Source organism: Anser anser, assembly GCF_964211835.1.
Source record: "Anser anser genome assembly, chromosome: 3".
Taxonomy (NCBI): Eukaryota; Metazoa; Chordata; class Aves; order Anseriformes; family Anatidae; genus Anser; species Anser anser.
Genome location: NC_139722.1, coordinates 96584905 through 96612829, shown reverse-complemented (window position 1 = coordinate 96612829; position 27925 = coordinate 96584905). Strand labels below are relative to the sequence as shown.

At 38.8% G+C, this 27925-nt stretch overlaps 1 protein-coding gene across 12 annotated transcripts in view; it reads left to right on the top strand.

Annotated features, from left to right (window-relative positions):
- The window catches only part of EML4 (EMAP like 4), a 158639-nt gene that overhangs the window by 32985 nt on the left and 97729 nt on the right, over positions 1–27925 (top strand). For 2 of the 12 annotated variants that reach the window (XM_083828853.1, XM_083828850.1), the window contains exon 1: positions 8880–9373. The exons of 4 other annotated variants lie outside the window; for them this stretch is intronic. In XM_083828853.1, the coding sequence (XP_083684979.1) occupies positions 9307–9373 (67 nt within the window). In that variant the 5' untranslated portion in view covers positions 8880–9306. Of the gene's footprint in view, positions 1–5132; positions 5191–7022; positions 7194–8879; positions 9374–18377; positions 18631–27925 lie in introns of those variants that run through there. 6 more of the 12 variants (XM_083828859.1, XM_083828860.1, XM_083828849.1 and 3 more) reach the window with 6 other exon arrangements.

The following is a 27925-nucleotide window of genomic DNA, read 5'->3' as shown; positions in this document are numbered from 1 at the left end:
AATGCTGTCAAAAGGTGTGAGTAACAGGTGACTCCAAATAACTTGGGGCAAAGCAAGCTTGCTCGCAGTTTCTTGCAGAAAGAAAAGGTTAATAATGGTTTGTGTGAGAAGCTAGTGGGAAGAAACGGTGGTGTTAGCTTTAACTAAAATATAGTATTTTGAGTTTGATCACTGTGAGTTGAAGCCTCATCTAATTACACGAATGCTTTCTGAAAAGGATGTTAGGTGTCTGTACTTCTCTGGTTTCTTTGTCCCCCAAGAATTGGAGAATGGATGTGTTAGGTATATGTTAAAAGGTGTACTTTTAAAACAAACAAACAAACAAACAAAAAACAAATGACTGAAATCCTATATGGCTGTATTGGCAGTGTTAGATTTCTGGAGAATAGAGGGGGCTTACAGCATTTGCTTACTCTGGAAATGATGTATTGCCTGTTCATGGGTCAGCACAAAAAAAGGTAAGGAAGGGGCACAAGGAAGGGGCAGTCAGTCAGTGATGCAGAAGAAATTTGAACCCTCAGCTGACTGTTTGTGGAAGAGAGACCTTTTTTAAAAGGTGTTGCTGAGCTCTGTTAAGGGCTTGCTTTTCCAAGTTGAAATGATTGTTGCACTTGTTGATGTTTGGGACAATACTGAAACAGATTGTAACATCTTTTCTAATGGTGGCAGTGGAGCAAAATGAACCCTTTTCGGGGAAAGGCCCATTATGAGGCTTTTGTTGTAATTTGCTGTAACAGGACTGACCTGAAACAGTCTTTTCTACTTCTGTGTGCTAAAGCCAGAATCTCTTGATTGCAGTTTCTGGAGATTCAGTAATAAATGTGTCTTTCCTGAAAATACTGATTGTGTGTTACCACATGTGTTCTCCTCTTGAGCTGACCAAAGCAACTGCCAGTATGAAGTATCTTGTATGACTTCCATAGAGGTGCTTAAAAATAACCAGACATTCCTCTTTTCTGTTTTGCTTTAGTTGTAGAATAATATTTTTGTTCTCTGCTTTGGTGAGTTTTGTGTTTTGCTTGAATGTAGTTGATATTTAAAAAAAGAACATAAATGGTGTTCCCAGTAGGCTAAGTAGCTATTGACCTAAACATTAAGGCTTAGCTTGGAGACTTAAGATTAAAGTAGAACTTACATAAATGAGCTGTTAGCTCCTATATTTGAGGCACTGATTTATTTTCTGCGCTCTTTCTCACAGAGTTTTTAGGTGTAAAGTAACAATAATGGCATTGTTAAGAATAAGCAATGGAAATGTAATTCCGCCTTCATTAAGACAGACCCTTAAACCGCAAGTTCATGTGCGCTGGTTCCAAGCCAGTGCTTTCCTTCTGGTGCATCCATCCCCGCAGCTGGAGCTTTCTGAGCAGGGTACATCCCCTGGCTGCTCCTGGGCCGTTTGAAAGCAGCCGTGACTGGGCAGTGGACCTTGTCCATCAGCTCTGCAGGTACAGCTAGGACAGCTCCTGCTGGCTGCCTGTGCTTTATGCGGTTCAGCCCTCATCATCATCTGGCCCTTCCTGGGACTGCAGCAATGGAAGGAATAATGCAGGCAAATAACTGAACCCTTCTTGTTCCAGGGACCCGCCTGCTTGAAATACACTCATGAGTACGTGTTGCAGTGTTGGCTTACATTTAGAAAGTGTCTGGGGATGGTAGCGACAGCCCGTGCTATGAGTTGCTTTGGGGAGGTACTGCACTGTGTAATGCCTGTTCTCGATAAAGCAGGATTACATTCAACTTGGAAGACAACAGTGAAGAAGCAAGTGAAATGTTTTGTGCTGCTATTGTAATACTGCAGAGTGGCAGAGCAGAAAATTACACTCGTACCTAGGCTGTTCGCTCATGATCTCAAAAGCAGGGAATACGTAGGCATGGGACAGAAGGTCCTTACCCTCTAAAATGTTAGAAATGAGTCCTGTATAAGGTGTTTTGAAGGAAGGAGTGTGTATGCCTAAAAAGCTTGCATGGGGAGCTGGCATTACTGTTTGTGCTTTTGTAAAACAGTCTGGCACATCTGACAAAGTGAACTGGGGTAATAAATTGAGGCTTTTTATTATGATTATTTTCTTCATGTGAATCATTGAACTTGAATTAAAATTTGAACTTGACTGTGGTTCACAGAGGAGAATAAAAAGCGCAAAATTGATTTTAAGGGTCTCTAAATAATTAAAGATCTCCATATACTGCTACATATGGGAGTCTGAAGTTACAATTAGTACTGTTAAATAGTGTTAAAATATTGCTGTATTTAATAATAATAATTCATATAAATGTGTGGGCTGGAAATTATACCTAATGATGTCTTGATACTGTGAGGAACTCTACTAGACTGCAGTTAAAGTGAAATAAAATTAATTTCATTTTTGTTGCTTGAATTTTACTTCAAATTGTGTTCTAGGGGGCTTAATCACAGGCCAGTGCTCCTTACTTCTTTTTTTGTACGTACAGTACAAGGTCTGTTAGAAATAAACAAGCTGTATCTATACAATCAACATTAGCTGATCACTGATACAGATAATATCAGAGGTGTAATTAAAGTTGTGTGCCTTAGGGTGTTTTGCTTTCTTATTGCTTGTGGTATAAATCAGGTTTTTTTACACTGATTCTGGTTAGCTGTAGGATTTAAAATTGTCATTCAAAAGTACAGATACAGTCTTTTGCTATTCTGTGTTTCTTATAACTCAGAGTATGAAGGGGGAAGACTTGTATTTTCCTCCACCAAAGGATTTTTTTTTTTTTTAAAATAGAATTCTGCATTAAAAGGTATTTGTTGGATTTTGGTCTTACTGATCTGGAAAGATGAGCTAAGCTGTACAACGTGCTTTAACAGGTTCCCTCGGTTTTGAATGCCTGCCTTTTTATGCAGTAAATAGAGACACCTGACTGCGGTTTGCTAAATTCTATTACAACAGTTGTAATTATTTAAACTTAGATGTGTCAGCCATGATTTAAACACTTCAGTTAGCAGTTTAAAAAGGTCTTCCTCCTCTGTCTCCACCCCCACACCTTTTACTTATTTAAAGCTAAAGTTTAGCTTGGACTCAAAAATGTTCTGAAAATCTTTGTAATAGAAAAAGGAAACTAAGTCACGATGTTTGTCAGTCCTAGTACAGGCAATATGTGGTTTTGTTGTGAACATCAAGGCTGTTAATAGTTGCCCAATTGTCGTAAATAATACGCAAAAATACAGCTAAAGTGGAAGCTCTGAGCTGATAACTGATGCCAGCCCAAACAAGCCCAGTGAATTTGTGGAGGAAAGATTTATTTCCCTCCCTCCTACCCCTTCAGAAAAATTCTTGATGGCATGCCTCTAACTTAGGAAGGAAAGAAACTCGAATAATTAAATTTAGATCATAAAAGTTTAAGTAACATCTGGTCTCAGAGAGAAGACATGTCTGGAGGGGGGGGGGGGGAAAAAAAAGGGAAGCTGGTAGTAATGCAGCAAGACTGAGTCAACAGGGATCCTTCAGAAAAAGGGAATTGAACCCAATACAAGAAGTCATAAAATACTTGAGATAAACGTATGGGAGGGAAACCAGAAGGGTGATAGGTCTGTGAAGCAGATGGTCTGCACTGTAATGTGTCACCTTACAAATATAGAAAGTAAATGAAATGTTTCCTTTTCTAATTGGTAGTTAAAGGAAAAAGTAGATGGGGCTGTGGTGGTGAGTACTCCAGTTCTGTGGGCTTTACTTGTTTTGTCTGGTTAATAAGAACAAATATCTCTTTACTTAACATTCTGTAGCCTGAGAGTAATTCGGTCTGGTGCAGTGAAGCTCTCACATAGGAAGATGTCATGGCCAGCTGAATATGCCAAAGAGTTCCAGTAGAATTTAAGGATGAAGGGGTTGCTCTGTTCCAAAAATGTGCATTTTTACCTTGAATGTGATTAGCATGATGAAATGACAAAAATTGTGTAAGAATTGTCAGTTATTTAATTTAGTTAAGACTAGCCAAGCTTATCAAGAAACACGGGGTAACCTGATGAAACAGCAAGAGGGAGTGACAAGGAGACAAGAAAATCACATTGGACTAAGAGGATTTACAGAGGCTTAATTACTGTCTTGTGAAGGAAGGAAGCAGGACAGACATGAGTGTGCAGATCAAAACAGGACCTTGGTTTAAATAAATCCAGAGTTGGGCAACCAAATTTTAACTACAGGGAGGAAAATAGATCGCTTTATCTAAGTGCTTGCCTCTAAGGGATCAAGAAAAGGGGTGGGGGAAATGTGTGAAACAATGGAAAGGTAGAACATCGCCTGTAAACAATGAGCAGCCGGTGAAACTAAATCCAAGGAAAAGGAAATACTCCCACCCACTCTTTTCTCTATCCTTGTTCTCACAGAATTAATGTTTACATTGAAAAACACATCTCCTGCAGAGACTGCTAAAGCAGAAAATTCTCCTGAGAATTGAGATGATTTAGACTTTCATATAGGAAACAAGTAGGTGTTACAGTAAATAATCAATTTTTAGAAAACTATAGAGTTATCACACTTCTCGACATAAGCATGTTTCTGAGTTTTTTTGTTTTTCAGAAGGAAGCGTCTCTGAATTTGTTATTGACATAAATGGAGAAGCAAATAATGACCGCTTTCAGAAACATGGTGTTGGTTAGGTGTACCAGTATTCTCTCCAGCCTGGCAGTTTTTGTCTGAAGAACAGCCCTACGACATGTGTAGCTCATGACCTCTGTGTGCAGGTCATGAAGTCCTCCAGAGGCTGGAGGAACGTTCCCTTGGTGGTGTCATTCGTTCACTTCCCTTTTTTTTTTCCTTTCGTGTCACATTGGGTCTTCTTGTCAGTCCTTCAGATTTCTGAGATCCATTGTGAAGTCTTCAAGAGATTATGTAGGAGTTGTAAGTGGGGTGTGGATATTTTGGCATATCACACTGGAGACCCATCTAATCTAGCAGATGTTATCTGATGTTTATGCCTCCACCTGTTGTGGTAGAGACAGCTCCATAATTCCTGATGAGAAAATAACCTTTTCTTTTGATGCTCAGGTTAAATCCTAACCAATTGCCATTAATGAGCACCAAGTGGAGTTAAATGTTTTCAGAGGGTCTTTAAACTTCACTGTGCTCTTAGCAAGTATTCTCACTCTTATTCACCACGTTACAGAGTACGTCTGCAAAGCAGTTTGTATGCCTGCTGGACTTATACTGGATTTGTTAATTTTTTACCCAGGTATGTGTGTATAAATACTTGACATGTGAATTGCTTTTGTAGGCATGTTCAAGCAGAAAACTCGTGCTTCAAAGTCCGTATGTCATGGATGCAAAGTACTTTCTTGGGCATGAGGAGGCCTCATGTCAGTGTTATCTCAATACATACTTCTGAAGCTTGCGAAAGGAAGGTGTTTAACTTCTCTACTTAGGGAGAAAAAAAACTTTTATTACTGTTTGCATTGAATTATGGCAGTTAATCATTGTGCATGTGTGTGTTCATGGAGAATGTATTCATGATAGCAGTAAACATTACAATTCAAGTTGTTTTCTGCAATTCTGCTCTCAGTGAGATCTACCAGTGTATGTTTTTTTCCTGTTAGATTCTTTAAAATATTTTTTAAATCCAGTAAGCGCTGGTTAACAGCATCTTAACCAAAACAATGCTCTTGTGATGTTTGTTTGTAATATTGTTATATATTCTGAAGCACAGTAAAGCAGAAGTATAGTTTTGCAACCTGAAGTATAGTTCAATATACTGAAGCAGTAGATGTGACAATTAATGCGTTTGTCAAAGACAACCAAACAAAACAACAGCAATCGCATTGTTTTCTTTATTATCACTCAGTATTCACTTGGCAGCATCAGTTTACAGTAACTGAAGGAGGAATATAAGGTTGAAATTAAAAATAAAAAAGCTGTTTTTACCAATTGTGTAGGAAAGCCTGTAGTAAAGCTTCCTACACACTTGGTGACCTTTAGTACAAGAACATGCTGGTGTTTGTCCAGTCCTATATCTTGTATTTAACTTCTGTCATAATCATCTTATTTAAAGAAAGGTACAAAACCTCCCTGCCAGAAAAAATGTGGTGTGATCTTCCTCCTTTGTCTTAATAGAAGTTGTTTTAAATCCTTAAGAAGGGTGCTTTATGTCTCATTTTAAAGTACTTTTTTTTTTTCATCTTGTCTACGATGTCTGTTTCAAAAACTGGCGCTTTTTTGTGTGTTTTTTAATGCCTTTTTTTGTTAGTAATAATCTGCATGTATGCACTCCTGAAGAGAATAAGCGATACTTTTAGGAATGATTGTATTTTTGACTTTGCATTCATTAAATATAAATGTCTTTATTAACATAAGTACAACAATACTTGTAATTTGAGCACTATTCTATTTTGGAGGAAAATACTAATATAAGTTACATAGCCTGTATTAGCAATTGTGAAAATGCTTCTTTTCCAAATCTGTATTTCCATTAGAGTTCCTAATATAAAGGAGAACAAAGTCTTTGGTAAACACGTTTTTTTTCCTCCTGTTCTTAAAATTGTTTTGAAGGCAACATATTCTTCTACCAAAATCATTCGTGCAAGACATTTGATTTTGTTTTATATTGCCAAGGTAAACCAAGAATCATTTAGATGGTAAGCAATGTTGAAATGAGGTGTAACAGAGAAGAATATGAACATCCAGCGTTGCCTTTTTGTGAATCTTTTTGTGCATGTTTATTTGTGGTCAGTTCGAAGGAAGTAAGCACTTTGCATCCTGCTAAGTGTGGGAGGCTTTAAATATGTATAGTTCGGTGTTAACTTTTTTAAAACATTACTTGTGACTGACATATCCTGGTGTAGTTTACTCTTCCCGCTAGCGACCTTGAAAGCATGTCTGTGTAATAATTGGTTATTGCTGGAACAAAAGATAGTTCTGTCTAAGATTTGTTTGAATTCAGGAAGCTGTGTTTGCCAAAGTAAAAACTTGGTGACGCAACCATGTCAGGTTTCAGCAGCCACACCTCTGCGAAGCAGTTTCAAGTTTTCAGTTTTAACCTTTGTTCATAGCTGTATTCCTCTTCCAGCAAAACATCAGAGGCGGTTTTCTTCCGTCTCTTGCAGTGGAGCTGTTCTGAAGGAATGCTGAGGTTCTAAAGGAAAATCGGCAGCAATTACTGTTGAGATTGGTGGGCTTCAGTAGCTTTGTGCTAAGGTAACTGAATGATAGAAGGACAGATGGACTCTCTTCCCAATCCTTATGGTAAGGATAACTCTAAATATTCCTAAGTATTGAATGATGAAGGTGGTGTGAGTTTTGCAGAACAGAATGTCATACTGAGCTGTGTTTGATACCTGGAAGAAAAAAAAAAAAAGGCAAACTGCCACCACTGGACTCCAGTTGCCTTCCACTGTGAAGGGATGATGGATCAAATTGAACCGGAATGTCTTCACTGCAGTAATACAGTCTTCAGTGTGGCTCCTGGGCATTGCGTTAAAGTGTTGTTTATGTTGGAGCATAATGCAAGAATACCTTTCCAATGGGCCATGCTGCTGAAAGCACTTCTTTTAGAACTGCATGAATATAGTTTTCAGTGTTTTATGACAAGGATTTGCTCTTCTGTAATTATGGATTTATAAGAATCCCTTCAAAATTAGTGATTTCTGGAAGGCAATTACATTTCTGAAGCATATTTCACTATGAGCCTACTGAGCTGTTGAGTTTGTCTCCTTGCCCGTGTGCGATGACCTCTGTTTCCGTGTTGCACTCCAGGGAGTGCGAGACTGGGTATTCGATTAGCACAATGTCTCTCCATTATTAAACTGAAAGTGACCAAGTAATTACAAATTAGATGTTCTAACTGCTTTGGGGAAAAACAGCTATTTCCAGAGTCTTGAAATCAAGTCCTGAAGGATCGTCATTTCACAAGCAGATCCATCCATTCCTGTCTGGAGCCATTTGTATTTATGTATGTCCGTATGCATGCAGCTAATATCTATCAAATACTGCAGTTTTATAGCGGAGCCTCTGAAATTTGCCCTTCAGATGCAAAGTTAACATTTGCTAAGCTCGCAAGTACTTTAAGCATCTTCTAAAGTTGTTTGCTAAACATCTGGTAAACCTGAAAAAATCCTGATGCTCTGTTGGATGTTGTTGAGCTTCATCATGCCCCACTCTTACAGTGACTTGGGTGGATGGAAGGGCTGAAATCAAGTCCTGCTCTTGGAGAGCGTTCAGTGCCTTGTTAATACTCCTCTCCAGCCAGGTGCAATGCTAGGGGTCAAACTCTTGTTTAGAACAAAAGGAAATAAAGAAATCAATCTTCTGCAATTAGTTTGTGAAGGACCAACAGGAGTGGGTGGTGGAGCCTCTATAGTTTCTTTGTCACTGTATTTGGCTATGCTTTATTTTCTTAATGCCCCAAATTATCATCAAGTAACTGGACAGCTTCATGGAAATCAGTCTGTCTGTGGTGAGCTACCTTTAAATATGGCATCATCTTGAATACAATGTGACATTCATCAGCATGGTCCACAGCTGATGAGTCAAAATGGGCATGCAAATTTCTTCTTTTAAAAGAAGGCACTTTTTTCCCCTAACTTGTCAAGAATGCCAAGTTTCTTTCTTAAGTTTCTGCTTTCGGAGTCACCTTCTTCCAGAGCTACTCAGCACAGCTCTTCTCTTAAGTGCCATGGAGGAGCTGATACAAGTGTACTCTGTACCATAAAGAACTAAAACGTAGCTTATGATAGTCACAGAACAGCAAAACAAATGTAAAGAATTGAGGTTATTTCATGTCCAGTATTGTTTGACTCAATGATCACCAGATTCAGAGGGTGTTTGTTTTTTTTTTTTTCAGATTTTAATATGGCTACTGAAGTATTTACTGTGGCTTTTCTCTTTTTTTTTTTCTTTTCAGTTTTTCTCTTTGAATGCATTCATAGTCATTGATATAGATTGACTTTCTTGCTGCAATGCAAATGAGGACCTACTGTGCTCAGCGTGGTCAGAGTTTGCATATGCCTAGGACGCAGTGAATGTCTGCAGAGAATGTAGCTTTGGCTTTACTCAGAGTAAATCTAATGTGTGTTAGATGCAAGATACTTGAAGTGAGATCCAGATCCTCAGAGTGATAACTCCCAAATGGTAAACAAAAGAAAGCTGTGCATGCCTCTGAAGAAGTTTGTAGAATGTACTTCCACTATGAATAAGGAGAATTGCTCAAGCATCTGATGTTCATCAAAAGTTTCCATGAAAAAAATATTTTTGTTTTTCGTCCCTATAATAGTCAGAATTTGCAGGCCTCAGATGAAAATGAAATAAAAACACTTGCTGGAAATGACAGTAAAAAGGAAGTTCACAACAGCTGTTATAGATGGAAAAAAACCCTCGTTTAGCTTCCAGCATATTGACTGACTACTGCCTTCCCCTTGGACCACAGAGTAAGTAGTAAATGCAAAGGTGATGTGAAAATGGGATGGTAGAAGGAAGACTTGGAAAACACATGAAATATAATCTAATTTTACAATGTTGTAATTGAGCGTTGCCTTTCTGGCTCTATTTAGACATAAATACATTTATAACTTGCTGTGTGAGAACCTCTGAGGGGGTTAGGATATGCTGTGTTTTTTGCTTAGTTGGGAAATATGTAAAATTCAGAGCATTGATGACTGAGTACTTACATTTATTCTATGCAGAGATGATCCTTTTACTTGAAGACAGATTTACGTGATATTCACAGTCCATAAATCATTCTTGCATTGCCTCCCTGCAAGACTATTGGCAACAGTGTTCGTTATTCAAAATATGCCTGTTTTCAATTAGCTCAAGGAAAGTTCTCTAGTCATGGAAAGAGCATTCATCTCTACTACCTGCCCTGAGAATGAAACACCCAAATACATTTGCATGAAGATTACCAAAGTTTACTCGAATAAGTAGTAGTACGTGCTGAGTTTTAAATGGGAGAGGATGGTAAGATTTAACAGAGCTGCCTTTGAAACTTTTCTAATCCCAAGATTCAGAGTTGTGATCAGTTGTTGAATAGACCCTCGAAGATGTGGAAGTGCAACAATAAGACTTTTCAGATTGGAAAAATCTCAAAAAAAAAAAACAAAACCCACACACAAAAAAAAGGCCATCTGTGGCCAGTGCAGTGTATGCTGGAGTGAGCAGATCACTGTACAGATGCTATAATGCATCATTTCTTAATGGCAAGGCAAGGTGGTGCCTTGCGTGTTGTAACTTCTCTTCTGGACTGGATGGGGGCATAGTACTGCTATTTGTTGATTTAACAGCAACTTTCTGTACACTCTGTATAAAGTCTTCCCCCTTTATATTTTTGGGGTGGGGAAACAGAGCTCTAAGCATTATTTTGTCGTGTACAACGCATAGACACCCTTTGCTTTTTGTTTGTGACTGCCCACTTACTGGTCCTTTGGTTAAAGGAGGTTGCTTGGGACTTGTAATTGCAGGTTATAGGACAGATTGTTCTGTGCTTTCGCAGTATTTCTTGTGTAGTTAGTTCCACTTCTCTTGTATTGACTTTTTTTTCTTTCACTTGAAGAAAAGGCAAAGGAGACTGCCAACTTTCACAAAAAGCTTCCCCCTTCTCCTAAAGGGGAATTGAAATAGTTTTGTCTGTGACTTTTTCCATTGAAAAACAAGTTTGTGTGAACTGACATACCTATAAATGAACAATGTCCCATTAACACAGTAAATTTCAAATCCCTTTTTTGAAGGCAGAATGGGTGATTTTGATTTGTGTGAGTTCGCCAAAGCAGATGTCAGTTGAAAACTTAGGGCTTGCATTTAGCTGGAACAACGTATCTGGCCTTCAAATCAGGCATTTTTTCACTGCCTGGTCAAGGATGAAAAACTAATTTTATACTGTTTTGCAGTTAGTGAACAGATTTTTAGGAGTACAGAATTAATGTGTGCATCTGTTTGCTATTTCTTCAGTGAAAGATGCGTTTTGCTTCTGCACTTTTTGATGCATCAAACTGTTGATGTAGGTACAACATGTTTTTTAAGGAACATCTTGTCAGCCTGTTCTACAGGGGAGTAGGGACTTCTTGAGAGTACATGTGCTCACATGTGCGTGCATGAATCTGGAAGAGTCTGTTTTGTGAACATACACTCAGCAATGTCTGCTGCTTCTCAAATGTGATGATTTCCATGAAGTAATATTGCCACATTTGTTTAGATTAAAATCACATTGTTCTTTGTTTGGGCCGCTAGGGAAATACGAAACAGCTATTAATAAGTACTTACCTCGTGATCAACAGAAATGGGTCATTTTGTAACGCGCATAAAACTGAGAGAAATATAGTCTGTGGCAGGATCCACTGAAGCCTGTTGTTCAGGTGTAAGGGCTTAATGCTGAAGAAATATGTCATTATATATATATGAAGAGGAAAGGAAAAGAAAGCCCTGGTCATGATAAGGCCAAGAGATGACTTCTATACGTCAAGATAGGCAGTTAGCAAGTTAATACATATTACGTTGTCTCTTTAGATTTGTGTGTGTATGTGTATGTACCTAGGCTCTCAGGTTTTTGAAAACTCAAGCGGATGGATGCTCAGTTCATATGAATTCAGGTATTATATGGGTAGCTCTCTACAGTAGAGCATCTGAAAAAATCACATTTGTCTTTTAATTGCACAATAAAAAATAATTGCAGAGCTGGGAACAGAGAATCTGTTACTTAAGTATAGGTTTTGTGGCTTAATCACACCAATATGCTTCCCCTTTACAAACATTTTTACTTTCTTGTATATTCCATCCCATGTAAACACCTTCTGTTTGAGGAAAATCTTGAAATTCCAAAAAAACACGTTTGTATCTGGAACAGGAAGAGGATAATTTACAGCGAGACTCCTTATTATACTACTTTTTTTAACTGGCTTAACAAACACTTAGTAAGATGGGAATATAAGGTTGCCCCTGTGCCACTGAGAAAGCAGTCAAAGCAAGTGTGGATACAGCATTGGTACTGCACTCCAACTCAGCAGGGCACACGGAAGAGGGAAGCACCATCCTCATACACAAATAAACAGTGCCACTTAGTGTGCTCAGTTGTAGGGCTGGCGGTTAGGTCTACTTGGATTTCCTAGTAACGGGGTTAGAGTTGAGGCTAACAATTCAGAAGAGTCCTGGTAGTTGAGCTGGTGGAGCCTTTGCCCTTGACTTCTGGGAGAAGAAGGGTTGAACTCCGAGAATAAATAGTGTTTAGACTTATGTGCATCTTGGGTGTCTTAATGTTTTGTTATGGTCAGAAGTGTTCTCTGGGAGAACTTCTCTGAGGGGTTACAGCAGCCCTAAATTAAACTGTTTAGGATGGGTGTGACGCTACACTGGGTCATGAAATGTAGGCAAAAACTAGTAGCACAATTTGGATTGCTTTTCAGGAACAGATGATGCTCTTTAACAAGCTCCTTTTCTGTGCCTTCCAGAGAGGTTTTTTTTTTTTTTTTTCCCCCCGAATTTAAACATCCTGTCTCTTCAGATTGTTTGGATAGAGCTCGTATGAGCATGAGGAGGACAGAATAGATGCTGTGTCTGAGGAAGCGCTCTATTTAACATAGTCAAAGGCTGATATGTTCCGAATACATAGAGGCATAAAAACTGCTCTTTATTACTGAGGGGTGATATATTTGAAGGGGTGAATGGGTGGAGGAGAATAAGGGGGGAGGAGGAGGAAGAGAAGAAGAAGGTAGTATGATGACTTTCTTCCAGCCCTAACTGACAGGATCTCTGCTGCTTACACAACTTATGAAAAGGAAATAGTTCTAATTGTTTTTCATGGATCATTGGTTTATGGGCTTTGTTCCAGAAAACCTTCTTGCAGAGAATAATTTAGTTAAAATGGTGACACTAATCAAGTGAAACTGAGAGCGTAGATTCTCAGGGAGTTCAGTAACAGGATGTTGATTTTTTTGTTGATGCTTTCTCCCAAGCCCAGTAATGGTGGGCTTGCTGCAGTTATTTGACTTTCCTAGGTGGCATGAGAGCTTCGTGTGACTTTTTTGTTGGTGTGTGAGTAGCTGTCTTTGACAGGAGCCGAGGACCTGTGAATCTGCCAGGGTTCAGGCTGGAAAGGCAGAGGATCCTCAGTGAAGCTTCTGGATTTGAGGAGGTGTTTTCTAAAACTGATTCTCCTTAACTACATGTCTGATCCATCTCCACCTTTGGCAGAGACAGTGTTTTCTAGAAGACTGAGCATGTGCTGATACTGGGTCCTGTTGGCTTCCCCAGAACTAGGAACAGCGGCAGGTAGTGCTCAGATACAGCAGAGGGAGGGATCTTGGCTCCAAACCTCAGTTGGAGAACAAAAGTTACCAAAAGCCATTTCTAAGCATATGTCAGTGGGCCTTCCCACCAGCCTCAGTGGTCTTCCCCTAGGTTCACAGCCATCTCCCTCTTACTGCCTGGCTGCGAATACAGTTCAGGGGTGGATCAGGTCAAGAAAACGAGTCAGCTGTGCTTCAGAATTGCTTCATCTGAGATTCCTAGAATGATCAAATTCCTGTTGCCTAAAAGATATGTTTATAAACAATATTATAGTTTTCTGAAGGAGCTCCTTATTGCTGGTAAATCCTGTACACCTCCATGAGCAGGCTTGTTTTCATCAAGTTGCTGGTTTGAGCTAGGAATGGAGATTTTGTTCCTTTCTTGTGAGTACAAGCTTTCTAACTGGTCTGCGGCGCAGGAGTAAGTGAAACCACGAGGTGGTATGAATTTGTGCACGGTAGACATTGAGGCGAGCAATGCAGTGGGGTGGCAGTAGATCCTGGAGCTAATATTGCTGCTAATCACAACGTTATATGGAAAAGCAGTTGACAATACATAGGTGTTTCATGTGTTTTAAAAGATGTACGTGAGTTTAATGTGAGTAGTTAAATAGTAATGCCAGCTTGAAACCTTCTCTAAGCTGCCCATCAGCCATTTCATCCAGTGGCATGAGGGTAATGGCTTCAGGGGACGTCTGGTAGCAATGAAAACTTGAAAATGTTTAAGTTAGAGTGAATTTTACAGATCTTTCTTACTGTTATATACAACTAACATCTTTGTCCAGGATGAGTTTGTTTGCTTTTTGATATGTATATGGTTGTTGTGTTTGCTTTTGCCTACATGTAATCCCCAAACAAAATTAACTTGCTGCAGTATATTTTCAAACCAGTTTAAAAAAATACAGAATGTTTTAATGTGATGTCAAACATAACCACGTCTTGTTTCGTAGAAGGGAAGGAAAGAAAAGGACCAGAGTACTTCGAAGTGGTACTAGCTACATTCTTACAAGTCAGGGAGAGCTGTTGAGAGAGAAACATCAAATACTCTCAGAAGTTTTGAATAAGTTATATACTGCCTTTATGCTTTTATTTAATCAAAAAATAGAAAAAAAGCCAGTGCTTCTCTGTAAAGAAGTCTTTATGAAACACTTCTAGCACTTCTACTGGAAAGTCTTGGCTGGAAAGTCTTGGCTTTTTTTTTTTTTTTTTTTCTGTTCAGGTTTGGGATAGTAGAGAAATGAGATACAGGTTGCTGACTTGTAAACAGCAACACGTGAACACAGAATGAAGAAAGGTAGGTATTAACTATAGGACAATAGTTTTAGGTTTTTATATGCATGTGATAATTGTTCTTATATAGCAGTCTTGCCAGGGTTTTTTGAGGAGGTATGACCCTCATACTTTAAAGAAGGAGGAAATAAATTAAAAAAAATAATAATAAAAGCTAAAAGTAGGTTTTGCATAGCTTTTCCCCTTTTAGTTTTCCCATTTTAGTCTTCCTTTCAGTTATGTTTGTTTCATTTATTGACTGTAAAGTCACTACTGACTAGGGATAAAATCAGAATCAGTTACGCAAATCAAATGTGCTTTCCTCCTTTCATAGTTCATCTCTGAACTGCTTTGGACTCCACGGTAGCCTGCTGCTTTCAGAGAACTATAAACCCTTTTCCATGGATTACCATTACATTGCATTACATCATCAACTCTTTTTTTTAATAAGAAACTTGGAGAGATGAAGTTCATCTTTAAATAGGGTGCAGTCATGCTTGTGAGTTGGAAAAGGGAACTTTTTTCAAAGATAACTACTGCAAGCTGTTACAGGGTATGGCAAGATGAACTCGTTAAAAAAAAAAAAAGCAGAACAAAAGCAGCAGAAACTGGAAGAAAAAGTTGGTTAATTTGCCAGAAGAATACTGTTGTACTAGCAAGTAGAGGCTAAGACCAGGGGTTTACTATGTGAAAGATAATACATAAATTTTCTGAAAACCAGACGTTTTTGGCATACATCCTACAGACTTCCTTTTTAGGTCTTATGCCTTACTAAGGATATGAAAATAAGCAACATAGCATATATCAATGTTATCTTTACAATTTAATGATTAACAAGTTCATTTTAGATGCAACAGTATCTTGCATATTGTACACAGTGCAGATAGTCCTGTTTGCTGGATACTGTGCAAACTCGTGAAGAGAACAAAAGTTACCATGAACCATTTCTAACCAAATTAATCAGAAGGGCAGTATAGTAGGTTTTACTGGTAATTCAGGACAGTTAAACAAACCAAAGCTGTTTCCAGCTAAATGGGATTCAGATTCACTTAGCAAAATTTAGAGTTTATATCTGTGAGTTGGTAGAATGTGTGAGCCTGTGTTGCAAAGGAGTAAGATGTGGGGGTGAATTCCAGTGTAATTTTGAAAATGTATTTCTGCTTGAAACCAAAACCTAACTAAATATTTCCTTTTTCTTCTAGCACTAAGATTCTTAGTGGTGGGGAACTTCTTGTCAAAGTGCTCAGTGCATACCTTGTAATGGAAATTGTGGGAGAATGTGAATAGAACAGAAATAGACCGAGCGTTTATCTGATAGTTCAACAAAAAGTAAATATTGAGATTTGTTTCTCTTCTTGTAATGGACTATTAAAGTACGGCCGACTTAGGATTGGAGGGCTGAAGGGGACAATTTCCCCAAACAATCATGTAAAAAAGAAAAGTTTGAATCTTGATAAGCCTGTTGCTAGCTCTCTCTGTGCATTCTAACAAATTGAAAGCCTTCATGAAAGACTGAAACAGCGAGTAAACTGTAGTGTGCCCCACGGAAACAGCATAAAGGGTCAGAGACATTGTCTTACGCCTCTGTTATAACAGGGGATAAGTGGGGAATGGACTGTACCTGAACTACAGAAGTCTGACCCAGAAAAGCTTTACCTGAACAATAGTTAAAAATATGAGTGAGGTGCCAGGCAGACCTTGCCGATGTTTCCTTTCCCACTACAGTACAGCTTGTCCTCCATCTCTCTGGCTGGAGTCATATCTCTTGCTTCAGGGTAGAGGGAGCCCTTCCATGCCTGAGCCAAACAGTGAGTTGTTGAAGATTTTTTTTTTTTTCTGTCTCAGATAATCAGTGGATTTTCAGTTTTTGCCCCTTGTCTGCCCCATCCCAGTTGAAAGGCAGTTCCACTCTCTGAGCTGGGATTTCTCTGCATTTCCACTCTGACCAAGCCATCCTTTCCCTATAAAGTCTTCTCTGCTCTACACAAGATGTACCTACAGAGTTGTGTTGCTTTTAGCATGTAGTTGTTAGTCTAAAGCATTCCAAGTGCTTCAGCTTCCCTCATAAAATAGTTTTTTCAACCCTCTGAGTAGTCTTCTCTGCACCTGTTTCAATTAAATAGTTTTTGAAGGGAAGCATGTCATTTTTCCTGTGTTTTTGCTTTGAATTAGGTAACCACAACCATATAAAATTACAAATAGTGGTTTACCAGTACTTTATATAATTGATTGCTTCTGGTTTTCCAGTAAAAATACATTTTCTTGTTTGTAGAATAACTGAAAAGCATCAGTATCAAACAGCTGTTATGAGGGCTAACAGGAATATATGGTCTTTTGTGTTCTGAGATCTCTCTTCTCCCCTTCATCTCCTGTTAATGGGTCCCTGACCATAACAAAAGTCATCGTTCATAATAGGCTTTCATTTGGTATGCAAATTTCATTGCATTTGCATTGCTCCAGCCAACCCAAAAGACTGACAAATTTCCGTGAGATGGTTTCAGGAACAATTGTTTCTCCCAACTTTTTTTCTACCAGAAGTCATTAGTGGGTACCTGCTTTTTGTTGGTACATAAATTATTTAATAACTGATTTCACAGTTCCTTAGGAACACTGTACTGTCTCTTTTTCTGGATATCTTTCTATTGCCTTTCCTTCAGCCAGTGCTTTGTTCATCTTTCAACTCTTATAGGTCTCCACCTTAAATATTGTTTGAAGAGGGACCACATCAGCTCTTGCTTTTCTTCTGGTTTAAGTTCACTGTATTATCCTTTTTTGATGAATAAACTACCCTATTAAAGTCAAATTTGCCTCATTTTCATTTCACTGTTCATTTCACTACTACATTTCCTTGACTTCTTTTTCAGATCTTGTGTTATCAAGGTCATACTAGTATGCTTGTAGCGCCAAGATTGCTTTCGTTCTCTCCCAAACTACTTCCTTTCCCCCCTCCCTCTCTTAATGATTTTTGGCGTATCTGTCATTGTTCTGTGTGCCAATTATTTCAGCATTGTGGGATGGAGATTATCCAGATCCCCTTATTTCTTTCTTGTAAATGTTCTAATTTTGTTTCCACACTGTATGTGGTAATAACCATTATCCAAGCCTCATTTTCAGTGTATCATTTTATTATCTTTATTGAAATAGAAGGCAAAGTACGTTTCAGTGTTTGTTCCTGCTTATTTTTTCCCTTAGCATCCTTTTCAGCCTCAGTGAGTAGATAGTTGCCTGTCTTTACCTTTTTTGAAGCTGAAATGCATAGAAACAGTAATACCCCCATTATTTCTTTTTCCTGGTTCAGCTTAAGTAGGCTTCTAGCTGTTTTTACTCTGTACCCCATAAGCTCTGAAACATGCTTGCTTTTCTTAATCTTTTTGTCCGTTTTTGTAGGAGGAGGTTTTCTGCTTATCTTTAGCATTACAAGTAAGGTTATAATCACAAACCAGGTAGTGTGAAATCCTCTTCACCTCAAGTTTGTTCTTTAGCTTGAAAACCAAGCCCAAAGGCTGGGAAGGGCTTTCAGTTACTCTGTAAACATGTTCTGAAAATTTTCAGCCTCATCAGCCCCATTAATAAATTCCAGTAGGTTTCCTGAGGTTTCCCTTCCCAAAATCTAGACAGTTTGACATGTTTCTGTGGCATGATCTGACATGGCCAGGGTTGGCTTGTGACCAGTCCTGAACCACTTGAACCACTGGTCAGCTCTCCTGCCCGATACCAGAACCAGCTCTAAAACAGCATCCCCGTTGCCCCGAGACTGGTGGTGACAGTGTCTGTTGACCAAAGGAGTGTTTACTTCAGCTGTCACGCCATTGCTAGCAGTTGGGATTTGGTTTTGTTCCAGCTTGCAGACTTCGCTGCCTGCACCCAGGTTGCTGTTGGTGTGCGCAGTCATGTCGCCCACTGCGGCACAGCAGCCAGTTCTGCATTATGTGGCCAGGCTCAGCCCTCCTTGAAATAGAGTGAAATAGAGGAAGTCGAGCTCTTAAACTTACTGATACGGTCAATTGCTGAGTCTTTCTGTGCTAGGTGGTTTTGACGGATGGATGAATGCACTGATTAAGATTCGTGCATGCTAGTACTTCTCTTCCTTTATTTTCCTCCTTCCTCATTGACCGTCCTGCCTGGCAATTTTAGCCTTTGTTGTAAGTATTGGCTACCTATCAAATGTTATCTTTCTCTTAATCTACTTCTTGTATTTCGTGATGCGACAACAGCTAGTCTTTTGCGATACTAACACTTTTTTCATTTGAATCTCTTCCTTAATTGCCTGCTGTGATAGGACGCTTCAGTGCTAGTGTTGTCATCTTAATATGGAAAACTATTCATCATGCAAGAGAAATGTGTGCCTGAGTTATTTAAAAAAAATAATAATACTTTTCCGCAGGAGACTATTGCTATAGGAGTAAAGACTGTGTGGGAGAGCTGAAATTGCTGGAAATATGTTTATAAGAGAAATTCTGGAAGGTTTTTAGCTATCATACAAGAAATGTGGTTGTCTAAAAACAAGTTGTACAATTCTTTTTCCAGATGTGGTCCCTATACCATTAATTGTAATTCTAGGAGATGAGAAGGCTTAGGAATAGAAAGATGTGTATAAAATATCTAATCACACCAGTAACTGGCTCAGACTTTTCTAATTCCCTGCACTCAGTAATGCATATGCTTGACAGTGCATGTGCTGCATATGCAATTGTTAGTGGCTCCTTTTTCTAAAAGTGAGATGGTAGATGTTAATCTGCTGTGAAAATGTATAAACATGGAGAGGTTAAAACTCATGCATGTTATAAGAAGTCTGAAAGTTGGTATACCATTTCCGAATGCCCCCCTCACTGAAGAGTTGTTGCCAGCCTCTTATGTATGCCTGTTGGCTTTTTTTTTACGTTTTTTTTTTGTTGTTGTTGTTAGTGTGGCTTTCTTTGTTGCTTTGCTTGTGTGTTTGGGGGATGCAATTGTTGTGTTTTGTAGTTTCTTTTTTATTTTCCTCCCGAGTTAATGGTGAAGAGAGATGGGCAGAGTGAAGACATCAGCAAGTCTTGATGCCAGGCAGGGTTTGATTACATTTGAAATAACTAGTTGTGATTTATGTTCAGTGTTTGAGGAGGAGGAGGAGGAAGAGGAAGTGGGACACAACCTGCCTGACAACGTGTTCTAATGGTCTGTAATTTATCTTTGCACCATGTGCAATAATACTTCTCAAATTATTTTCTAAGTGGAAAATGTTTAGTCTTGTCCACAGTTGAGAGTTTTGACTAGTACTCTCTGTGCTGATAGGCAATTCCAGGCTTGATTCTTCTCTGTAGACATTTAGTCAAGTAGCCCTAGGCATATTGTTGTTGCTGCTCCCTGAACAGGTGAGCATGGTTTTAATATTAGTGCCAGCAAATAAAGGGAAGGATGCCTAGTGACTCAGGAGGAGGAGGGTGAGTCAAGATCTGTTACTCTTTCTAGAGTTCTATAGAGATGTGAGTGTAATCTCCCCTTGACCAATGGCTCATATCCAAAAGGGGTCTCTAAACTACTGAATCCAGAAATGACTCACCTATTAATATTATTCTGTGTTCTCACTTACGCAGTACTTCCTTCCTCTCTTTTACGATCATTGAACAGATGCACTATCTACCTTGGTGTTGGCCTTGTCCTTTATGGATCCTGAGAGAGCTGCTTTGAGTGACCAGGTGGCTACCTGGTTTTGTAGGTTGCAGATGCATGCATATGTACACACATACACACATATATTTATATTCATATATATATATATATGCAAATTGAAATTGCAAACTTTTAAAATAAATTTGGGGTTAAGTTGCTTCAGAGCTGTGGTGGCTTAAGGTAATATGGACCTGGTGCGGCTAGTTGCTCGATGTTGGTGTCAGTCATTTTCCAGGTGGCTGGTCTACCTTAGTAAGACCTCTTCTTGTCCACTGTAATGAAACAAACAAATAAGCAAAAAACATCCAAACAAAAGAACCCACCACCACAAAAACAAACAAACAAACACCACCACCAGCAACAAAAAACCACCACCCTAAACAGTAGGATAAAAGGAAACATTGAAAGAAAAAGAAGGGATTTGGTTATCCCTCTGTTATCCCCTCCTGCTGATGCACAGTGTGTATTATTTCCTTTTTGGTGCCTAATGTTGAACATACCCATTTTCCACTTTGTTCCTAAACGTGGAGCGGCAACTTTTGTGCATGTCGATAAAGAGCAGCAGGCAGCTTTAGTGCCATTATTTACAGGCGATTCCCTTGGAGGAGTTAGGAAATGGAGCCAAACCCTTCGTGCAGGCGCTGCTGGGAGTTCACAGCGTCTCTTTCCATGGTGCTCTCCGGTGCTCGTCATCGCTTTGGAGAGGCTGTGGGGCTGGTGTGTGTCACGTCTGTCACAGAGCTGGAAGCAGCTCTCGCCTCGTATTCGCTGGAAAAGCATTGCAGCTGAGTGGTTTGCCTCAGGAGGGGCCTTGGTGTTGGTGTTTGGGAAACAAAATGCCAGCTAACGTGGAGAAATACTGCCCGTCGGTAGGAGAGGGTTTGGTGTGGGGTGGTCCAGGCACATGTGGCTTGTGCTTTGGTCTTTACTTGAGGTGTCTGGAATGCTATTTTGTACCTCTGTGTTACTGGGCATGCCAAATAAATTACCTCTTTGGAATTTACAGGGGACTGGAAATTTGACTGCTTCCTCAATATGGAAAATGACGAGCGTGTTTTCATTGATATGCTTTACTGCTTTGTTTTCGTGATCCAAGAAGAACTAAGATCTTAACAGGCACAAAATTTTGGCATACATCTAGAAGAATGAATAGAAGTAAATATATATATATATATATATATATATGCACACATAACAACTTGTCAGTTTTAAGCTGACACTTGGAATTTTGCACTGATAATTTATTTAGATGTGTTGCTGTTAATATGGAGCCCCTACTAGCTGTGCTAGGAATAATGCAGCAATGCCTAGAAATGGGGATTTTTTTTTTTTTAAAGAACCTGGAATTGTGTTCATCTATGAGAAGGTTAAAAAGGCAAACTCCTAATTCTTCCTTCTCAGTTATGTGTTTTGAAATTAATTTGGGAGTGTTTCTTCCCATGTATAGGAATACAGGTTGTTTTGCAGCGTAGCACCTGCTGTGGTCCTTTCTGACACAGTCAGTTGCAGCTCAAACAGGTGCTCAGGTTTAATGGAAGAGAGTTTTAAAGGCTGTCTGCTTAATGCTCCAGTGCAATTAAATCCTGGCTTTGTTTGTAGAAGATAGGATCAGCGTGCATTGGAACAATCAATATGAGCCATAAAAATAAGGCGCTTTGTTCATTTTGTTGTGAATGTTAAAGTAAGCATTCTGAAACGCCAAACTACAGTGACCTTTAACAAGAGCTATGCATTCAGTGCCAAAGCTCCAGCAAGCCTCCTGCTAGGGGAGACCTTGCATAGCTCTTTGTTATTATTTTATTTTCTACAACATCATCAGCTGTATTGCTGAGGGAAATGGCTGTATGGTGAATGCTTCGCGAGTTTGGTTTTCCCTAAAGCCACTCTTAGTGAAGCTGTGAATCGTGGTTAAGAGGATTTATGTGTTCATTTAATAAAACCAGGAAGTTAGCAGCCCTCAGAGTTGCAAAGGCGGAAAGCATGAAAACAGTACAGCTCAGGGGTGCAGTGTTAAGGGGTGGTTAGGGCAGAACTGAGAAGAATCCTGATTTAACAAACAAAAGATAACCAGAAAATATGGTCCCCCTCCCACTAATTGAGCGTTTTTAGGATGGCCTTATATTTAACATCCGCTTCATAAATTTTACATTCTTGGATGCGGCTGATACCTGTCATATAACATATGGCTTAAACAAACGTATTTAATTTAAACTGACACTGTTTATAGTTGTTCTGTTCAAGTTGCTATCTTGTTGAACAGAGCCTGCTATCTTGTGTCTGTATACAGCTGACCTATGTGGAGCTTCTTTCCAGTTTGGCTCTCCTATACCTTGAGAAATATGTTTGCAATTGTAGAAGGAACTCTCCTGCCCTGATAGGAGGCCAGTGTTCCTCCCCTCACGTAAATCCCTATTCTCTGGAAGCATGGGAACTTTTCAAAAGCAAACCCAGAGTAGTGGATGCATCAGTGTTTAATGTCATTGTGTCCAGTTCAGGTGGACCAGAAATGCCGATTCTCTCCTCTCTCTGTGTTGTCAAGGCAGCAGAGCACCTTCAGGACACTCATGTTTTGTGTAGGACAGTGCTGCTTTGCTTAGATCATCAAGGAACCCAATATAATAATAATAAATTGAAAAAGGGAATGCCTTGCTTCTGGAGTTAGTTCATTTTACTCCATAACATGACAGATGATATCTACAACAGTACTGGGGCAGCAGCCTACGTGGGAAAAGATGACTATTATTAACTACAAAGATCTGTTTTTTTTTTTTTTAGACTTCAATTATACCTTCTCAATTTTTAAGATGGAGCTAATATATAAATGACAAATTAGTGACATTTTTTGCTGTAAGGAAAATGTCTCTGGTAGTAAAATAGTATTTCAGACTTCGGTAATGAGTGAACTGCAGTGGACCAATTTTCAGGTTTACATTTTCCTAGGAGAAAAAACTGACAGACCTCAATGTACTACTATATAATGCGAAATAATTTTCACAGCTAGACTCACCTAGTGTTTTAATAGCCATCAGTGAAATTATCTGATGAAGAAGCACGTCAGTAAAACTTCTACTGACCCTACGGTACCGTAAAGCATTTTTATCTAAGAAACTATTAAGCCAGCATAATTTTAGTTATGCAATCTTTATGAATTTATTAAATATTTTCCTTTCTAGCAAAACAAATGTGAGAAAAATAGAATACTTGAATAATTTGCAAAAACAACTATTTTAAAACTGATGGAATAATATTAATAGCTATTCTTTTTACAGAAGTAGCTCTGAGAATCAATCACTGGGAACATAACGCTATAAAAGAAGGAGTAATAGTGTCATATAATATTTATGGTAGCACATGTTGTCCAAATGCTGCTTAGCTGTAGTTTTACTAAAATGTTATTTTTATATCTTGTATCTGTGAGAATGCCTTATTTTAAAATCTTGTAGGAATTGCCGTACAATGTTAAATGACAGCAGAGTAAACAGTAATAGTCTTGAGGTAAGTCCCTGCTCCCTGTTCCTTCAGCTGGAGTGTTTTGTCGACTTCTGGTCTGTCCACCGCCTTGCTCAAGAGGCAGCCTGTGTGAAGTGCTGTGTCCCCCTTCCGCCCAGGCTTACTCCTTCCTGCAAAACTGCACAGCAGGATCTAAAAATTTGCTACCAAATCAAATCTGCCAACAGTGAATCTAGTTTAAACTGCTAATTTGCCAGTGACCCAAACCAAACCCCAACTGAAGAGCTTCATGCCAAGTGTGGGCTATTTCCACTCTAATCCTTTTACTGAAGGGTGGCACTTTGTAAGCAGACCTCTGGAAGCATTACCGGGCGTGTTTCGGGGATGGCTGGGCTTGATCCTACAGGCAGTGCCTGGCTCCCTGCTGTCTGTGGGAGGGCGGGCATCGTGCTCTGTCCTGACCACATCAAGTTGCTCTGCACCATGCATGTGCCCACCTACACGTGGGGCAGAGAGGTGGGCAGCCCAAGGTGCTGCTTTGGTTCACCTTGGTGAGAGCTCTCTTTGTCCACTATAGCAACAGACCAGTTTGTGTGGCTCTCGGAGCTGGTGATTAGGATCAGGATGCAAATTCAGCTTATTGGTTTTGCTCTATTTTCCTTTTAACGCATCTGCTGCTGAAGGACATAGCAATTGATTTTAAATGAGAAAAGGAAGGAGACAATGCAAATTAGCTGTGTTTTGTTTTCTCACATCGTTTTTAATGCCATAGACCTGATTTCATCAGTGGAGACAAAAAACAGCAAAATACTTCCTCCAAACCATTGTTTAATTTAATCCTCTTCTCTCCACTTCTCTCCACCTCCTTCCAACACTTACATCCTCCACGACTCTTAAGGATGCTGTAAGATCAAACCAATTTCATCTGATTGCACATATGCTTTAAAACCTGCAATTTGCTTCAATGAGAGCTAACCCTGACCACTTGATAGTGATGAAATAGTTAAAATAAGTTGCCTGATTACCTCTTAAATGAGTTATTTAATAAAATGCTCCTTTGGTGAAGAAGGAAAAAAAAAAGTTATTTGAATTTTGTCAGGCCACTGAAATAAAATCTGATATAAGTCCTCTGTTCAGAAAATCTTTAAAGATACTAAGTGTCGTCATTTGTGATCAACATCTGCTATCTCCTGACTTTGTATGGAAGGGGCTGGGATTCATTGTGAGCCACCTTGCAGGGCCAAAGACAACAAGGAGTTGTATTGTGGTGGTGGGAAAAAAGCAAAGCAGTTATATTAATGATTATTTTTGAGATACAAACATAGTTGTTTAAAATGTAAATATCTTAGCTATTCAAGTACTGCTCAGGTGATTGGCAACAAATGATTTATTAATGATTGACATCATGTAACTCTACACTTTATTTTCCTATGAGGTGGCAGAGTCTAGGCAATTTGACAGAAGCGACAAGCTAGATTTTTGATTGGATGATGACTCTTGGGTTGCTTCAAATCTCTTGCCTTGTACATTGAATGCAACCTCAAATGATGTCTACAGAAACACAAAACACAAAAGCAGACTTCAGAAAAAGGGTCTGGATTTTTCTTTCCTTGATATTTCAGTCTGTCTTCTTACTGTTACCTAATACCACTACTTTCCTTTGGTGCCCTGCAGTATAATTTGGTAGTGTATGCTTTCCTGTAGTAGCCTTCACTTATGCTGAAAATAGAAAAAACATATTCAAGCTGTAAACAAGCCAACAGAGAACTATTATGCCTGTCAAGATGTCCAGTATCGCAGGTCTGTTGCTTTCAAGTAGATTTTGCTACAGGCTTATTATCTTATTTTAGTAACTCTCTAGCGCTGGTTGAAGGAAATAGCTGAGTCTTCCTGTTTATAGAGATACGAGGCAAAGCATTTCTACCAAATAAAACTTGTACTGAAGATACAACATTGTCAATTGCTCTCTGTGTACTCCAAGCTGCTGTGTTGATTTCAAACTCATTGATAAATAAATGGCTGATATACTTTGTCTTCTGAAGTTCTGTTTTGGCAAACTTCAGAAGCTGTTGAGTGGACTTAAAAATTTAACAAAACAAAACAAAAAAAACACAAAAAAACACCGACAAAACAACAGTGGAGTTGTTTTGGCTTGGGATTAGAAAAAGGAAGAATATGGGGACTTCAGGGTGTCTTGTATACTGGACTGAGTATTTTGATGGTCACATGGAACCTATGGTATACATGCTTTAAAAACAAAAATCTTGGTTTTGGTAACTAATTCAGAGCACTTTACTAGGTTTGGTACATCTTTCATGTATGAAGACCGTCTTGAGGTTGTCTCACTGACTTCAGAAGTTTGGAATACTAAGGAAAAACATAGACTGTAAATATAGCAATGCTTTATAATGTCCATAATTTCAAAGCTGTATAGCCAGGTCCAGTTCTTTGATTCTCCAAACCTTTATGGCCTGCTTTAATCATCTAGCAAGCTGATAGGAGAAAAAGTGTTTACAGTCCATTTCATAGGGAATATGTAATTCAAAACTAAACAGTATTCTCAAGTTTTCTGTAGGCTAGAACTTGGTGCTTAAAAATAAGCACACGAACACAAGCCCCAAAAACTTGCATAAAGAAAAAAATTAAATATAAAGATAGTTTGTCTAAAAATCTTGCAGTGAAATTATTCTCCCATCAGTCTTGATCATGTAAACTTGCACATATGTAAGTGTGCAGCTAGCTACATGAAGTCTACTGACTTACATGGTTTGGGAATATCCACTTGTATTTATAAAATATTTTAAAATTAAGAAAATACTAATTCAGTTCCTATGTGTTGCTAATGCCAGGGCAAATTTTGTTGCTTATCCTATGCCCTTCAGAATTTATAGCAGTCAGTGGTTTTGTTTTCTCTGCTAGGGAAGAAGTTGCTTTTAATTTTGGTCCAATAATCCCTGGTATTTTATCCACTTAAAACATAGACTTTCATCCTTCTTAAAGAACAGATGGATAAACTCTTCATCTGAGGCTGGATTAAATTTCTGCTAAAGTCAATGTGTCCCTAGGGGTTTCAGTATGTTTTGGATTGTACTCTTGTTTTCCAGCTCTAAATACTCAAAGGTGGATCTGGAGTACAGAAGCTTCTGGTTGGAGAAGAAAAGGGCACAGTGAAGTTGACCATATACTGCTGCCGCCAACATCACCTACTGGGCTGATGGTTTTGCTGTATATGAAAATGTCTCTTATGTAATCTGATACCATCAAATTCCTGTCACTTCTGACCTTTGGTAGGTCTCTGAAGCTTTAGTAGTAAGCTGGGTTCTTGAAAAATACAACTATACTTCTTAACGTCACCAAGGACCTACTCCATTTCACTGTCTTTTTTGGTGGTGGTGGTGGTTTTTTTTGCCCCCATTTTGCTGTGTAGTGTGTTTTTTTTTTTTTTTTTGGCCCCATGGCATGGTATGTCCTTGTCCACACACACCACAGCTGTTTTATCCCTCAGTTCAGTTAGACCTTTGCCACTGCACACCAAAGAAAGCATTTTCTCTCTTTTTCTCCCCCTAATTAGCTTTTTTGTTCTTGCTTGGACCTTTAACTGTCATGGCAGATTTGATGGTGCAGAGGAAGAGGTTCTTGATGTATATATATTTTTTTTTTCCTGGCCATATCAACGTATATTTTTGTATTCAAAAGTTGACCTCAGTCTTGACCTGTCAATTGACCAATTACAGTGGTAAGTTGTGTGTTGTTTTCTGGTTATCCCTTGTGTTTTTTTTTTGTTGTTGGTTTGTTTATTTTTTCCTCCAGAGGCACTGGCAAAGGTATCAGGTGTATCAGTTTTTAGTATTACATTAACATTCCTGCAGGAAGAATAAATTGGAAATCAATAGCTAATTTCATTTCAGTAATGTCATTCAAACTTTCAAGTAAACATGATTTCTACTGTGGCAGATTTAGTTTGTTGATTTGGATGAAAGGTCTCTTTGACCTCTTTGGTTGTGTGTGAGCCAGGCTAGTTCCTTTTAATGACAGTTTTGTACTAAACAATTCATGGAAATAGTGTGGCTTGTTCTTAGTGGTCATTTTTTTTCCCCCCTATGATCTGCTTCAGACAGTCTCCCATGTTATATTCACCAAGTCTTAAAATGAATGTGAAATATAATACTGAGAACAAAACTGAAAAACAACAGAAGTAAAAAAAAATGTTTCCATCTGCCTTTTTTTTCCCAATATCTATTATGCTCTTCCAACAACATAGGTTGTAAGCCCTGTCTTATTAGGATTTCACAATATTTCAATCCTATATATGTAAACAGACTATGGTGTTTACTATTA